The 17,749-nt window shown below is 40.8% G+C and overlaps 1 protein-coding gene across 2 annotated transcripts in view; it reads left to right on the top strand.

Moving 5' to 3' along the window:
* Nucleotides 1-17,749, top strand: part of PCSK1 (proprotein convertase subtilisin/kexin type 1) — a 42,560-nt gene that overhangs the window by 11,062 nt on the left and 13,749 nt on the right. For both annotated transcript variants that reach the window (XM_037153855.2, XM_037153854.2), the window contains exons 5-9: nt 635-711; nt 6,827-6,915; nt 9,480-9,652; nt 10,654-10,866; nt 13,379-13,479. In XM_037153855.2, the coding sequence (XP_037009750.2) occupies nt 635-711; nt 6,827-6,915; nt 9,480-9,652; nt 10,654-10,866; nt 13,379-13,479 (653 nt within the window). The remainder of the gene's footprint in view (nt 1-634; nt 712-6,826; nt 6,916-9,479; nt 9,653-10,653; nt 10,867-13,378; nt 13,480-17,749) is intronic.

The following is a 17,749-nucleotide window of genomic DNA, read 5'->3' as shown; positions in this document are numbered from 1 at the left end:
AAAAGGAAGGAAAAGAAGAGATAAAGCGTAGGAAGTATTAAAAGATATGGAAAATACAGAGAAGTGGCAATAGCAGTGATAGAATTCCTATGTGGGAGATGTCAGGTGTAACAATATCATTGGGAAAGTGGGTGGAGCCTGGAAGCTTGTGTAAAATATTAAGCACACCCTCTTTAATTAAATTACGAGTTTACTTAGTATAACTGGGGAAGCCAAAAGAGATCATTGTGGGCCTGAGCCACCTCTTTGCACCTGTATTCATAAGAGACAAGGGTGTCAAAGTGTTGCTAACAAGCTTTGTTGCTTGGTTAAGTCATTCAACTTCTCTGAACTTCAGTTTATTCATTTCAGACATGATATGGTTGAATTAACTGAATTGATTCCTCTGGTTTTAACATCCTAAGAGCCTCCGTGAGCTATTGGTTTGGTGACATTCACTGAGAATTAGATGCTGGCTCACTCTTCTGTCTCTGCCTGGATTATGGGTGTAATAAATGATCAGCCACAGGCCCAGAAACCCTGACATGCAGACTTTCAAGCTCTCAGCCTGGATGAAAATAGGATAGGGTAGCAGGCTTGGGAAGTGCTGTTTCATTTTTATGATGCTGCAGTGTTATTTTTGTTGTCCCTTTAGGATCCAGAGGCTAGCTATGATTTTAATGATAACGACCATGATCCATTTCCCCGATATGATCCCACAAATGAGAACAAGTGAGTAAACGTGGACTGGGAGAGGGGGGTTAATACTTTGAAATGCTTTTATCTTATTTGAGTTCTCAGAAATGTTCCTGCACAACATCCACACCGCGATATTCTGCAGCTTTTAAAACAGAAACCCAAACTCTTTTTATGTTCTTTTTGGCTTATAGAACCATATTTCAATTAAAGTCTCTTCTTATATTATAAAACACTCCCTTCAAATGTTACTGAATAGTTATAGCTTTGGAATGAAGGTTTGGGACATAAAGACTAAAAACCTTCAGCACGCCCTCTTTCCCTCCAAATCTGCTATGAACCTTCTACCATTAGCAACGTGTTTAATGTTAGTCATGAAAAGAAATAGAGATGCCCAAGTTAACAGATCCCCACAACTTGCTACGGCAGCCACAGCCATGCTCACCAGTTTCGGTAGAAGAGTATGGCCTGATGCCAGATAGAGAAAGGTAGATCGAGGCCTGGCTCTCAAATTCAACAGAGTCTCTGGGGCATTGAACTAGTTAGCAACCTGTTCCAGAGCTCCTGCTGGGTACTCTAACACTAAAAGGAAGAAAGAGAGGATGACTTCTGACTCCTAAATTAATTCTGATAGGGAGGCCAAGCGCCAGACCTGCCAAAGCAAGCAGCCAAATAAAGACCCAGAGGCAAGACTGTTCAACCTCCCCTAAGCCCAAAGAAGCTTCATCCTGTAGGTACAGGCATGTGGCCTCAGGTCTCTGTGCCCACCTGCAGCTCATCTTTGTGCACAGTGACATATCTCAGACTTCAAGGAGACATTCACACGTCCCTCTTCATTCGCTTCACCCAGAAGAGATTTACACTAACACAGATCAAAGCCAAGGAAAAATTAGGGCTTGCTGCTTACAAGTGGGGGTGGAAACAGCAAGCAACAAAAAGCTCTTTGTGGATGCCACATATACTGCTTCCCTTTGCTCTCCTTATGGCTTTCTCTCTCTTGGACTATGACCCAACTCAGACCAATCAAGTTCGTTCTCTCTTTCTCCCCCTCACTTTCACTTTCCTTCTCCTTTATTTCCTCTCCCTTATTCTCTCTTTCTCTCAGAATTCCCACGTGGCTGATGCTGTAATTGACCTAAAGTCGTTTCTTGGATGGTGCCCCCTCCAGAAGGCCAACAAACCCCCGGAAGGGCAGCTGGGCTCATGGACTTGGCTTCAGCTTCTGGGTGTATATTTCTTCCTTGGGGAGAAGAGGAGGCTTGGGGAGTGTTCCAAAATACTGCTTCTTTCAGTGCCACTGACTTTTCTAAGGTTCATTTCTTAACGGGGTTAACTGCAAATGCAGTAGAGATTGGAACATTCCAGTATCGGTATAACAAGAACGGTGAGGGAGAGCCCTTGAAGGAAAGTGGGATGTCTAAGGAACTTAGAGCACAGTCCCCAGATAAACTTTCAGCTGTTTCCGAGCCAGGGCGGTGCACGGGGAGCAATGTCCACTCTTGTGGAGTGCAGCCCTGTGGTGTCAGCCTGGCTGGCAGTCATGGCTTTGCAGATTACCAGCACAGAGAGTGTCATGAGGACATCACCCCTCTCTGCCTCTATTTTTTATTTTGTTTCTTAAAGTGGGTGACAGGACATCCATTTCCTACTCTCCTGGAAAGAACTTCCTAAGAAAATGGCAGTAATTGCTTGAAAGAAAGGGGCACCCTTCTTGAAATTAAGTAAAAATGACAACCCTCACCTCACCCCCTTGGACAAGAGTAAGAGGGAAAATGCTTGTAGCCATGTGGGTGCAGCATAGGAAACTGTTAGTTGGAGGTGTCAGCCCCCAGATCCAATGTGGGTGATGGCTACATGTTAGGTGGATATCTGGTGAACTGATGCTCTCCAGTGTTATTCTACTTATGAGACAGGGAACTCAGACTTCCCTCTTCCTCTCCCAAAAGGGGAAATCTCACATCACACTGTTATAATAAACACAGTGTTTATAATATTGGGTTGGCCAAAAAAGTCAATTTAGTTTTTTCCACAAAATAAACATTTTCCATTTTCACCAATAACTTTATTGATTTGGATATTTTGAATATGTAAGCTACCTCCCACATGGTATAATGTTGATTGTGCTTAATTAATGTCTTGATTTGACTGCTGTCAACTTCTACTAGTCTGCCCCATCATGGAGCATTGTCCAGTGAGAAATTTCCAGCATGAAACTTCACAAACCACTTTCAACACATTCTATCAGTCACAGCACCTTTTCTACACACTGTACAAATCCTTGTTTGTGTTTCAGTTGAATTTTTACCTTTCTTGAAATAATAAAGGATAATATGCCCAAAATGTTGTATATTTTCTTCCGTCTTCAGTATTAAAATGGCTAGACAAAAATTCACTAATTTTGTTGTCTTTTTAAAATGCATGCTGATATGACAGCTATCACAATATTATCTAACAAAATTGTTTCAAATGAAGTTAAAGAACTAAGCTCTATAGAGCCACCTTATGGGAAAAAAATAAACAAATGTACTTTTTGGCCAATTCAATATAATTCTTCCAACTCACAGAGCTCCAAAGTGCCCTAAGAAAGCAGCCTATATAATTGTGCTTATTTTGTGCCTGAAAATTCCGAGCTTCAGAGCAGAGCCTGCCATGGATCTCCCACATAGTCTAGTTAGTGTGGAGTAGACAGTTAAAAGAGTACAGACTTCACAGCTACATTTAGATCAAACATTAGATCTACCACTTAATAGTTAAGTGACCTTGAGCAAATTATTTAACTTCTTTGTGCCTCAGTTTTATCATCTATGAAAAAGAGATAATAAACAGTATCTATTTCACTGGGTTGTCATGGGGGCTAAATGAGTTGATACATGTAATTGGCTTGGATAGTTCCAGCCACATAAAAAAAAGTTAAGTGTTTGCTATGATGATGATGATGATGATGATGATGATGCTATGACGACAACGACCAAGGCTTCTCATTCATTACCACCTAAGGTAGGCCTCTTTTCAGTGAAAAATCAGCATGACAAGAATTATACCATGCAATAGATAGGAGCAGAAACTGAGACAAGACAGTTTTCTTAGCCAGTTCAGAATCTGGTCTCCAAAAATTACATAATAAGCAACTATCTCTCAGGGGCCTCCTGACTATCAACCAAAAAGGTAGTAGCTGCTTCATCATTTAGCAAAAGGTATTATAAAAAAAACAGAATTATCCTTCAAGTATGTTGTCAGAAATCCCTCAGATTTGGAAAGTGAATGGCCCCATTTTATCTAGTCTTATAACAGATACCTATTATCTCCCAACCCCAGGGAATTATTGCTCTGAACTACCTGTGCTACTGCTGTTTTTTATTACCATTTAAATGAGGTTAATAGAAGCTGCACTTGAATTCTCCTCTGCAAAGCAAAAGAGGAATCACTAAATAATTCTTAAAAGTGTGATAACTCTTACTATTAGGCTGGCATGAATCTGTATTCAGTATTTCAATACCAATTACAGATTATTTCTCTAGTTAAATACACATGTGACAGGGATATTTTAACCAGTATAATAGTAGTCTTTAAACTATCCTGTGGAATAATTTTCTAAAAATCATTATGTTTAAATGCCAGTTACTACCATTGTTCTAAGATGATAGAGGGTTATTTGATCTCAGAGCCTGATTTAAGGAAAGCAAAAAAAAAAAAAGCTACAGGTCTATAAAGAATGACAGAGAATCACTTTGATAGAGTCTTCCTTTTTCCCAAGGCAGGAACTGAGGATAAGAGAAGGAAAAAATATCGTCCTCTATTTGTAGCACGTTCCCACCTCACTTTTCAAGAAAATAGCCCTCAGTATATAAAGAGAGATAAGTAATAGGTCCTGCCACATAGCTTCATTTTTAGGACAGAAGCACAATGCTGGGGATGTTTTCTAACAGGTTGATTCTGTTGGCTCAGCCTAGAGATTTTGCTGCCCTGGGCCCTGTCTCCCATACTATTTAGATGGAAATGGAGACATTGGTGACTTTTGGGAGTACATTTCCCAGAGGATGGCCACTGAATTTCTCCTGGAAGGGCAAAGAGGGCTAATCCATCACAGAAGTTGCCTTCTACGTATTTATTATGAACATATTTCTTAGAAAATGGATGTACTGGTCAGGATAGCTTCAGTTCCAAGAGAGAGAATCCTAACAAAGTTAAGTAATTTGGGGATTAAAAACAAACAAACTTTCAGCCTTGGTCAGTGTGGCTCAGTTGGTTGGAGTATCATCCTATAGACTGAGAGATCCCAGGTTTGATTCCTGGTCAGGTTGCAGGTTTGGTCCGGTCAGGGTGTGTATGAGAAGGCAACTGATTTACTATTTCTCTCTTGCATCTTTTTTCTTTTCTTTTTGTTACTTTACTTTTCTTTTCTCTCTTTCTCTTTCTATCTCTCTCTTTCTGTCTTTCTCTTTCCCTTCCTCCCTTCTTCTTTTTTTTCTCCTTCCTTCCTTCCTTCCTTCCTTCCTTCCTTCCTTCCTTCCTTCCTTCCTTCCTTCCTTCCTTCCTTCCTTCTCTCTCTCAAAGCAATGAAAAAATGTCCTTGGATGAGGATTAAAAAAAAACACTTTCACTCAAGAGGTGCTCTAGCTTCAGAAGCACTGTAAAATCCAGGAGCTCACTAATATGCCATCAAGACACCAAACACTTCATCTCCAACTCTGTGTGCTGCTTTCCTCAACTTAGCTTCATTCTCAACAGAATCTTATCTGGCAAGGAGATTGTATGGCTCAGATGGAACTTAAAAGCTGAAGATTCTGGAGAAAGAATATACATCACTTCCCGAGAATCTGCATTAATCCTTGATAGCTGCCTGGGAGAAAGAGCCCCCTAATAGAAAGAATCACAAGAAGTGAGGGAGCACCACTTCCAAAAGGCGAAAATTCTGGGAAACAAAAAGAAGCAGATGTTCACTACACTAGGAAAGACCTTGAGAATTAAAGATAATTTTATATTATTTTGACTCAGGATTCCTATCCAATATTTGGAAGAAACAGGAATATCATTTAGTGGGAAATCATCTCTGGTACTTCAGGAAAACCAGATAAGTGAAACGATTCTTTTAGATGACCCACTTAATTTTGGATTTTTATATTCCTTACCAGGCTAAATTAATAGATGGCTAGAGTGATGGGTTCCAAAGGCAGCTGGCTGACAGAGCTGCTCTGTGCTAACCCTTCTTCTCTTCTTCATGTCAGCAGGTCTGGGGAACAGCTCCTCCAAGGCCCCAACACCCTTCACCATGCCCCCGGGGGCTTGCACAATGCCATAGGGTCATAAAATAAACAGATTTACATTAAAGTTCTCTTGATTTACATGCTTTCCTGGGGTCAGGATGGTGGTGGGGAAAAAACAATTTATTATCCCCAGAATTTCAGAATTGATGCTTTAACAGTGGGCTTTGGTCTGTTTTAGAAATGGATTTTTTTCTTTAAATACTCTGAAATCATGAATTACCCTTTTTGCCTGACTGCAAACCCAATCTTGTTCAGGCCTCTGGTCCCAATCAGAGTTTTCCAATTAGTCTATCATGTCTTCTAAAAATCTCAACTCCTCTTCATACCAGAAAATCTGCAATTCATATATCTGGTTTGATGTATAAATAGAGGAGAGGAGGACATCTGGAGAGGGCACTTCACTCTAGCATATTCTCCTAGAGCTGGTCCAGGATAACCTAATCCAAGGAAGTCCCTAGTGGGGGGAGGTGAGAAGTCACTTCACTACCAGAAGAGATGGAGCAGAGCCATCTATTTGGAAACAATTTCTGAGTGTCAGAGTTGCTCACAATACTATCCATAGCTAACACCTACTGGGTTCTTACCATATACCAACCACTGTTCTAAGTACTCCAGACACAGGATCTCGTGTGATGTCACAACCCTTTGAGGACACTTACCCAAGGTCACACCACTAGTTAGCATCAGAAGCTAGAATTTAAACACAAATACTCTGGCTCCCATATTTGTGCCTTCCATGTGATACCTACACTTTATCTAACGCTGATGGAAAGAAACCAGAAAAAAAGGCAGACAGATAGCTAATGTGTCCATGTAGCATGGATTCATGTGCAAGACCAGTGTGTGCCTTCATTTATGTTTTGTAATTTCTAATTTTTCATCCTCAGACATGGAACCAGATGTGCAGGAGAAATTGCCATGCAAGCAAATAATCACAAGTGTGGGGTCGGAGTTGCATATAATTCCAAAGTCGGAGGTAAAGCACTTTTAATGTGAGCCTTGCATCACTTGGTGTAAATGAGGCGGCCTTTCAACAACCAGAATAAGAACAGACTCCATGAGAAGTCTGGTGTATGACTTGAGTATGAATGAGCCAATGGACCTGGAGTCCTAGAAAATGATAACTGAAGACAACCCATACATATGGGGGAGGGGTGTATGGAAATGCTGACTAGCTTTGAAACCAAATCTAATTTTCTCTGTGCTCTGATTTAGAATGATTTGATTTTGAGTGCTTGCTCAGGGAACAGAAGGAGGAGGTAAATATAGGCGAAGAATCTCCCTGCCTCTAAATTCTGCAATTCTTCATTTCATAGCAAAGAATCGTTTTTAAAAAGGAAAAGAATTACATACTTGTTATATTAAGAAGCCAAAGGTTATCTTCAATAGCAAGAATTTAGAATCAGTTGTTTCAGTCAGTGCCTTTATGGGGAAACATATGGTAAGTTCCATCAGGACAATTAGATTTAAAAAAAAAAAAAACTATTTACAAGAGTTCCAAGGAAACCAACAAGGGCTAACAAATGTGGACAGATGTTACTACCTTTAGGCCTACAGGAGCAACGAGGAGGCGTCAGTGGAAACTGGAGAGAGAGCTGAGGCCACAGAGAGAATCACTGGACAGGAGCTGTGGCCTTGATCACAACAACTGAGCTATTTCTAGGCAAAGAGGTTCAGGACAATGAGCACGTCACTCTCCCTCTCCCCCAACCTCCTGCTGCTGTCCTCAGTTGGCTGAACCCAGTGGAAAGATGAGAATAAACCCACTGATGCACTTCCTGCGGAGGAGGTGGCGGGGACTGGATATGCAGGGGCTCGCGGGGACTGCGCTCCTTTTTAGAAAACAAATACGCAGTCATCCTGTCATGTGTGATGCCTATCTGCTAATACAGGGTGCTCTTAGATTTTGTTATTCCTAATGACTTTAATACTAGCATCATCAAACTGCCATGTCAATTTAATGAAAGTGAAAGAAGTACAATTTATGTAATCACCTAGACACAGAATTCACTTTTTAAGTCATACGAACTAAGTAGCTATAGCTTATGAGAGAATCATCTGATCTCTTCATATTTTAAAGGAGGAATCAGAAGCAAGATTTTCAAGGTGACAGTGTGTGGCAGTATAGAATTAAAACATAAGACTTCTCACTCCAAGTCTACTGACTTTTTTCTATTATTCCACCCTTCGGTAGCCTAGCTCTAAGTGTGGTTTTATATAATAATTTTCATTTTTAAGCACCTACTATATATCCATCACTTACCCTACAACCCATTATAGGCAGTGTGTCCTGCAGTTAAAAGGATGTATTTGGGCACCAGATTTCTGGGATTCAAGTCTTGGCTTTGCAATTTCAATCTGTGTGGCTTTGGGCAAGTCACTGTTCATCTCTGGCCTCAGTCTCTCCCCCTCTAAAATGGGGAGAATTGTAAGACCCACCTCAAATGGTTGTCGTAAGGATAAATGAGTTCATAAGTTTCAGGTCTGAAAAATGGTAGCTGAATACAGTATATTCTCAATGCATGTGAGCTGTCATTATTTCCAGTTTATAGCTGAAGAAACTGAGGCACAGAGAAGTTAAGTGACTTGCCTCAAAATCATGCAGCTAGTATGGTAGAAGACCTGGGATTCCACCCCCAGTAAATGCACTTTTAAACAATGTTAAAAATAAATATGACTTTCATTAATCGTGTCAATTACATGTTCTTTTACCTATGCTCCTCTGTGAATTGAATAACAGTGTGAAAATCTAAGTCTGTGTACTCCATTGCATTATCATCCTGGAGCCAGGAGTAACCAGGTAGCTGCCTCCAACTGTCTAAGGTGCTTTGCCTTGCTGGCTCGAGAGGCCATGAGTCTGATGGCAGGTGACAGCCTGTTGGAAAGCATGAAGGTCTGCTGCCTTCTCCTGCTGAAAAATAATCCCCCCTCAGGAGCAAAATCCATGGCAATGATTTCATCCTTGAGATTATTTAAAAGAAAAGGAAGCATGTCCCTTGAAAATGTTTCTTAGCAAACGCATAAAAGAATGACCTCTGGGTTATTTTTAATCAGTGCTTGGAAACAAGAGTCCTTTCCTTATTTGTTAGTTTCCTATTGTGAGTAGACCTTTTCAAGCTGCACAGTTTCCAGTACAGAATCATTTGTATGGCACAGGGTGGGCCAAGCCATCCGTGGTATAGTCATGAGTGCATCAGGGGAGGGCTGTTTGATGCCTTTCTAAAAGCGATTCTGTCAATTTTAGGCTGTTGGAGTTGTGGAGGGAGGGAGCACATTCCGCATTGCACAATGCCCATGGCCGCTGCAGAGGACATAAAGTTCTCTCTAAAGAGCAGATAAGAGTTTATGGAGGCCGTGACTTGTATCTGTTATGCTGTTAGCGTAACAGCTGCCGGTCGTGGGCATTTGGGACATACAGTGGTTACCCTGTTTTTGACTCTTGAGAGTCCTTTCAAAAAGTGAATTATATTCAGAGCATCTGTGCCATTCTCCATGTGCACGCTGATATCCGCTTATTTATTTGTTTGTTTTGCTCTACAGGTATAAGAATGCTGGACGGCATTGTGACTGATGCTATTGAAGCCAGTTCAATTGGATTCAATCCTGGACATGTGGATATTTACAGTGCAAGCTGGGGCCCTAATGATGATGGGAAAACTGTGGAGGGGCCTGGCCGACTAGCCCAGAAGGCTTTTGAATATGGTGTTAAACAGGTGAGATGCTTAACACAGACCCACCTGAAATGCAATCTAATTATGTGGATATATGGAGAAGGGAAGAACATTTAGCTTACATGGAAAGAAATGGCTGTGCATTTCTGGTAGTTGCTTACAATTTGAAGTGCATTTAGAGCCAAATTATTCTTCAGAGGGATGGAAGTTCAGGGTTAAGAGATTTTTCCTCATTTGGGTCTGACATTCAACAGAGATTCATTACTCTTAAAACATACATTTAAAAATACTCTCTATTATGTCCTTTCTGCTTTTGAATTTTTACTCTAGATTAAACTGCTATCCAGACATCTTTCAAATGCTCTGAAAATGCATCCTTATATATAGATAGCAAAGGGCTTCCTCCCGCTCTGCACGTGCCTGGTGAACATGTGTGCCTTAGTTGTATATTGGTCTGTTACTGGGTTTATGGCATTCCTGCCAGGAGTCTAAGGCCTTGTTCTGCACAGGATGAAACAACAGTAGAAACTCTGCAGAGCTTAAACTGAAGTCATAGAAAGAGTAGCCTTGACGATGAGTTCCATTTAACTGAAGAGTCCCTTTGAATGCAGCTGCAAAGCAGATCTGAATAATGCCTGATTTCGTCATTCTATTAGTCAACCAAGATTCAATCAGAAAGGAAGAGAGGAAGTTCAAAGACTCAAATGTAGTGACATAAGCCAAGGGAAGAATGAAAAAATATGAGCAAGTGCTAATGGTCAGATTATAAATCTGCACACACAAAAAAAGAGAGAACAGCATCAGCTCAGCCCCATCCCAGAGTGGGCCCAGATGAAGCACTGGCTGACCCAGAACCCAGTGACTCAATCAGTGACGTCTCACGAGATTTCCAGCACTGAAGCTGGAGGACCTGGACTTGAAACAGACTTGCAAATAACGGTCCCTGAGAACTTCATGCGTATATTTGTTGGAGATTTTTATTGAGGTGTGACAGTGTCCCAAACAGATGGCAACAGATGTTATACATTTGGTTTTTCTTTTAGGGGAGACAAGGAAAGGGCTCCATTTTCGTCTGGGCTTCCGGGAATGGGGGGCGTCAGGGAGACAACTGTGACTGTGATGGGTACACAGACAGCATCTACACCATCTCCATCAGCAGTGCCTCGCAGCAGGGCCTGTCCCCCTGGTACGCCGAGAAGTGCTCCTCCACACTGGCCACTTCGTACAGCAGCGGGGACTACACTGACCAGCGGATTGTATGTTGTTTTTGTCTAACTCTCTCTGCTTAGGTAAAAGAGCATGGCTTGCATTCTAAAGAATCTTTTGGTCAGTCCCTCTGGTAAAGTTGATTTGTTTAATCCTGATGCCTCCTTTGGGGAGACTCATCCTTCACTCACTTGAAAGGCTGGCATACATTGGGAAGTTTTCTCTCTCTGGGATAATGACGCTTCTGCCAGAATGATGTTGCCTCTCAGTCATTTTTAAACTCAGCCCTGAGAAGCCACCAATCTGTCACTACATATGGTTGAGACACCAAACGTCTATTCCGCTTGCGTGATGCTTCCTTGAGAACAGCCTTTAGGGAGATTTCAGGAGTGCAGGGGCTTTTTTGCCCTGTACTGGTGGATTCCTTTAATAGCAGGGATATGGTCTGGCTTGCCCTTTCGCAGATGATAAAAATACAAAGCAGACACCAGCTATGTCTCCTAAGAACAAACCACCTGCAGGGAAATAACAGTCTAGATTTCCCCTGAGGTGAACTTCTCAGCATCCAAATAAGCAACTCAGAAAGGTTAGATGCTCAGAGAGCATCTCTGGCCCACGCTTGGCTGTGCCTTCGCTTGGATGAGTCAGACTGCCAAGGGTAATTATTGGATTTCCCTTTAAGGACACAATGAGGAAGGGCTATTTGAGGGCTTCAGGAACAGAGAGGGGCTTTTAATTAAAAAATTTAAAGACCCAAACTTAACTTCTGACACAGAAAGAACCAACAAGCTAAAGTATGTGTATCCTAATCTCAATGAAATAACAGGTCATGATCCCATTAGATTGTGGGTGAACCCCACAATTATTAGAACTTAAAATGTTTATAAAATTCATAATAATAGCACCTTAACAAAATTGTCAGAACCACTGTCTTCTTCGTACAGGATCACTACTCTGGAGCTCTGCCTGTTTTTCTAACCTACTCTAGTCCAGACAATAAAACTGGGGCCTCAGCTGAAAAGCACTGGCTTCCCTCCCTCTCATGCCCATATCTTCAATTACACAAAAGTGATATTCTACTCAGGGATTCTTTATGGTGGACATACTTCATAGCCTTAGAAAGGGGCACATCATACATGTTTCTACCTGTGTTGAGAGCCCCTGGTCATCATCCCTGTGGGTGTCCACAGGTGCTTTGGGGAAAACGGCCTGTTATTACACATTTCAGAGTCACTATTTCACAGACTATCCCTCATCTGAGCTACTCTGCTCTGAAGGAGGAAAAAGAATTAATTTCCATCTTTGCAAAGATCCCTCCCTCCTTAGGTAAATATGCCACAGGAGAGACAGCTGGTAGATTCTATTTGAGACAGTGGCAAGAACATAGCCTTTGCCATACGCGAATCTCTTCCTCAGCACAGTTATCTCTGGGGGCTTACTTGCGTCAGCAGGTAAAATGGGCAACCTTGCTTCCGCAGCCCTCTGAGGAGCGAGGAGCGGAGCCACTGTGACTTGAGAAATTCAGCACCTCCAGGTGGGAAGCCAAAGGAGGTGATAACATAACAAATTATTTTTTTGCACCTCCTTCCCACACATTGAAATGCCTAGCTAAAAACTGTAGTGTGGGAGAGTCCGGGTGGGTGTCTTGTTAGTAATCCTTTAGCCCAACAGTTGTTCAACCACCAGTACTATGGTCTTTAAGGCAGAATGAGTGGAAGTCTTCTTGGTTTCCTCCCTTCATCTCGGCAACCTCTTCAATTAAGCTATAATTAGCCTGGGTAATTCTTTATATTCAATAATAGTGCGTAAAAATGCTTTCACAGACAGGATTTCATTCCAGCCTCAGAATACGAGTTGGGAAAGGTCAGCCTCATTTTACAAATGGGAACCCAAGTGACTTGCCCTTGAGACCCACCTGGTGAACAGCAGTGTTAGAACTTGGACCCAGACTGAAGTGCAGTACACTTTCTGTTTGAAAAACTCATCATTTTCATGAATGTGCAAATGTGGACACTAATTTATGGGCATCAAATTATAACAGTGAGTGCAAACTACGCACTAAACACATTTTTTACAAGTAGTTCAAGTGGCCAAAATCAGAATGGCTTAATATTCTTGCACTGAAGAGGCAGTCAAATGTCAATCTGAAAGCAAAAGGGAATTTTGCATGAGGCAGAATTTCTAAATATGCCCGGCCAGACACAATGGACCTGATGATTAACTGGCCAGCATGATTCACAATGACTTTGAAATGGTTCCTTATTTTCAGACAGCACTTCGTTTGGGAATCTCAGAGGAGAAAATATTCACAGTGATAGTACTTCATCCCCCGAAAAGGCATCCTGATGCCAGAATTATAGACAAGTTGCATATAGAGGAGAGTGAACTAAAATATCAGCAGATGGCAAACATCCATCTGTGGTTTAGAGGAGGAAGTCGGGAGCCGAATCAGCTGAGCTTCCTGATCACGGCAGGTGCAGCCTAGGTACAGTTCACTCCCAGAGATGGACTCACACTCCTTACACTTTGTCCTGCCTTTCTCTCCTTCCTCATGCCACCCAGACTAGCGCCGACCTGCACAATGACTGCACGGAGACCCACACAGGCACCTCGGCCTCGGCACCCCTGGCTGCTGGCATCTTCGCTCTGGCCCTGGAAGCAAAGTAAGGCCCAGAAAGCACCTAGTCACCATTACTAAGGCTGCATCTTCTTTTTAATAACATATTGTTTTCTAAATGCATGGTTACAATAGAAAGCTACAAGAAATAATAAAAATAAGCTCTCTTCCTGTTAACATCTCAACATAAATTTAGTATGCACATGTATCTTACAAAATTGGGATCTCAATATATACATTACTTTGTAATTTTTAATCTACCCTACAATATGTTAAGAGCACTTTTTATGTTTCAATCGATGTTTCTTGACCTTCAAAAACTGATGCTCTCCTCCCAATTCTCCTCTCACTCAGCTGCAAAGCCTTCTCACTTCCATTTATTCCCACCAGGGAAGGACTTTGTCCAGATCATCCCTTGTGGGTACCGTTAGGAATGACAAGTTTCTAAAACATTCTTTTTTCATGTTATATACACTGAGTCTTAAAACTGATATAACATGTCAGCTTCTCATGAGGACGTGAGAATTAAGAACAGGATTTTAATCTTTTTGTACTATTCTATTATATAAATGCAAATTTTATGAAAGTTACCTAATCAGGCTTAAACACCCTTGTCCATAAATGTTGGTTGTCGTCTCTGATAATTTCCTCAGGATTAACGCTTACAGTTGGAATTTCTGGGTCACAGGACATATGTGTTTTAATGATTTGATACATACTGACAAGTTACTGTCTAGAAAGACTACAGCATTTTATATTTCCATGAGCATTATATGTGTGAAAGTGCCATTTCCCTAAACTCTTATTAAAGCATTTTTATTATCTTTTAAAGTATTCGCTATTTTGATGCAAGCAAATGGTATCTCATCTTTACACACTTTTATGTCTTTACTAATGAAGCTCAATATTTTATATTCTTTTGGCCATTTATCATCTGTGATTGTTTATTTATGGCCTTGATTTTGTTCTATGGCCTTAGTTTAGAAAAGCTGGTAATGCTTGGTTAATTTGACACTTCCCTTTTAATTTTATTTATATGTAATTTTTAATGTGATGAAGTTAATGTATTCAGTTATATTTGTCATTTTTGTTCTTTAAGGTTTTTTTGTTTGTTTTTACTCTCAGATAAATGTTTACAATCCAAAACTAGATGAGTATTTATGCATATGGTTTTTATTATGATTCATTTGCCATATTTAAGTCCTAATCCCCCTGGAATTCACTTTAGTGCATGATGTTAAAAAGGGATTTATACCTGGCTGGTGTGGCTCAGTGGACTGAATACTGGCCTGCAAACCAAAAGGTCACTGGTTTGATTCCTGGTCAGGGCACATGCTTGGATTGCTGGCCAGGTACCCTACTGGGGGCACGGGGAAGGCAACCAATCGATGTTTCTCCCCCTATCTTGCTCCCTCCCTTCCCTTCTCTCTAAAAAGAAATTAAAAAATCTTCAAAAACGGAGAAATTTAACAACATTTTTTCTAAATCCTGCTGTCTCACACTGTATATCCACAACTCTTCATTCTTCCTTATTTCTAGTTTCTAATGTTGTATAGTAAGAAATATTTAAATGTCAAGGCAGGTGATATGGTTACATGATAAGCGAAGTGATTAAACTTGTAGGTTACTATTACTATTCCTAATAAGGAGGTTAGCCTAGAACATTCATGTTCTACAGAGAAGACAAAGCAGTCCCCTCATGTCGTGTTCAGTAGATGAGGTTCAGAGGAGGAACAGAAGAACACCAGCCACAGCTGGAAGAGTCTGGAAGCTGCTCGGTCTTTGTCCAAGAGAACCCAGAGTAGCTCCAGGAGCTCCGGGACTACCTGCGGACTTATGAGGTCGTTTCTGGTTTCTCAGCTAGAAGATGGCCACAGTGGCTAAGTAAGATAGGCCTAGCAAGGCTTTTACTAACAGTCGACATCTTTGAATGGGCTGGAAAGATGTCTGGTAAGGGAGCAGCAAATGTGGGAAGAGCTCAATCAGAAACAGAGGAACACTTAAAACTCTTGGGACCAAGAAAAGAGCTATGTTTAGAATCTGAGTTCACTTGTAACAGGAAGGGGATGGACAGAGGCCAAAGCCTATGAACACAAGCTAAGACTGGCATTAGCAGATCCAAACCTAATTTGAGAAAAAATCATCTAAGCAGCGAAAAGTGCAAGGAACACCTAGCTTCACTTTCTAGGCACTCCACTACTTTGTGACCTTAGGCAAGTTAATTCTCATGTGAGGGTTCAATTTACCATCTATAAAGTGAAGGGGTCAGATCAGATGATTTGTTTCAAACCTTTTCCCTATATAAAATTCTCCAACTTGAAATACAAGGCATCAGCATACATAGATCATCCAACATGTATTGTTGAGGCTGGTGGTGAGCAGTTCTGAATGGAAAAGATAAGGCCCTATGAGGGCACGTGATTACACCCAGGTGGTATAACAGGCCTACGATATTCATGATTTCAGGATGTAAGCTGTTAGCTCCAGGGACCCATTAGAAGAAAACCATCCCTAAAATATTAAGTCTTTTCTACCTAACATGTATAAGGTACATGGAAATAGAACTGACCCATCCTCGTCCAATGACCAGTACAGTAGAAACACCCATCTACGTGAGAAGATGTAATGTTAGTTTTACATAAAAATTGAAAATTTAAAATCTTAACATCTGCTCTGTAAAATTTTAAACTTCTTTTTTTGTACAAGGAAAAAGTGACCTAAGAATGATGTAATCTTGTTCATTGCAGTTCATTTCTAATGGACTATTTTTAAAGCAGGGGCTCCATGGATTGCTAGCAAATATGTGGGTGAGTTTCCAGGGGTCCATGAGCTTTTTTGGAACTAGATGCAGAATTGTTGGTGGTTGTATGCACGGCATTTTTCAGGGGAACGGTTTGTAGGTTCCGTCAGATTCCCACACTGTTCATAATTTGAGACATTAAGAGTTTGTGATCTTCCTGGTACACATAATAAGAATTTAATCCCTTTTATTTAGATTCAAAAATCGGTATACTTGACATAAACTATCTTAACATTTAAATATACATTCTGCCAAAGTACAGAGGGATTATTGAGATGTCTTTTTCCAAATGGGTAGTTTTCTGAACTATATTCAATTGTCTATGTACCAAGACAATTACTTCATAAAATCTGAAGGCCAGAATTTCTAGCAGTCTCCCTAGTCAGCCAAGATTGGGAGAATCATGTAACTATGTGATGGTCCTCAAGGAACAACTGTGGAACCAGGAGTAAAACTATGGGCTAAATGTATTGGGAATAATAATACTCAGTATTTATCAGGTTCTTACCATGGACCAGACACTGTGCTAACTTCTTTATATGCAATGCTGATTTTAATCCTTACAACATCTTTGTGGCATGGGAATTGTTAGTTTCATTTTATCAACAAAGAAACTGAGGCTTAGAGAGGTTGAGAAATGTAACCAGCATCCCACAGAGAGATTCAAACTCTGGTGTGTCTGACACCAAAGCCTGCGCTATCAGCAACTATACACTGTGCTACCTCCTGTGGGGCCTGACGGAGTGAAGATGTTGAATGGAAGCCCATCATCCTCTCAGACAAAGGGGAGTTAAAAAGACGGAGACTGATAAAGGAACCTCATAATGCTCCTGTGTTTATGAGTTCCTCATAAAAGACATCTTGTCACAAGCAAACTACTCTTACTATGTTGCATCAGTTATGCCTTAGCTGGAGCACTAGGGGATGGGAAGTGGAGAAGGAAAGAGAAAGAATGGTCTCTGGCTCAAATATGGAGAGGGGAACTTTCTTCCCTGTAACACTTTCCCAAACACCAACATGCATAATAGCCACCTTAGGAGTTTATGTAGTGAGTCGATTCTCAGGCCTCACTGTTATCAACTCAGATTCAGAATTTTCTGATATTTGGCCCAGGAATCCCCATTTTAAACATGTATGTTAGGCAGTTTGCATGCTGGTAGTTACCTCAATCAAATTTAGAGGAAGAGTTCTACAAAGAGTTAATTTACAACTGTTTTTTCCTCTACCTCATATAGCTGTAATTATGAAGATGCCCATTCAGGTACTTAATAGGCATTAAAAAGACAGAAATTCCTTGGATAAATGCCTATGGCACATTATTATTATGCAGTGAGTATGCATAAAAAAGATGGCAGACAATAATCTCAGTCTTCTGTGGAGATAGCAAAGGATCAGAATAATTTTTAATAGGGAGCACAAATTCTATAGTGAAACATTGAATCCCTTTATATCTTTGGGGGTATTAAATAAACAGGTGAACCAATTTTCTGTTTTCAGTAAAGGCTGGAGAAAGGAA

This window comes from Artibeus jamaicensis, unplaced genomic scaffold (genome assembly GCF_021234435.1).
Source record: "Artibeus jamaicensis isolate MK-2021 breed Jamaican fruit bat unplaced genomic scaffold, CSHL_Jam_final contig_3214, whole genome shotgun sequence".
NCBI classification, from domain to species: Eukaryota; Metazoa; Chordata; class Mammalia; order Chiroptera; family Phyllostomidae; genus Artibeus; species Artibeus jamaicensis.
The sequence above is the reverse complement of the archived record's forward strand: the minus strand, read 5'-3'. Positions and strand labels throughout refer to the sequence as shown.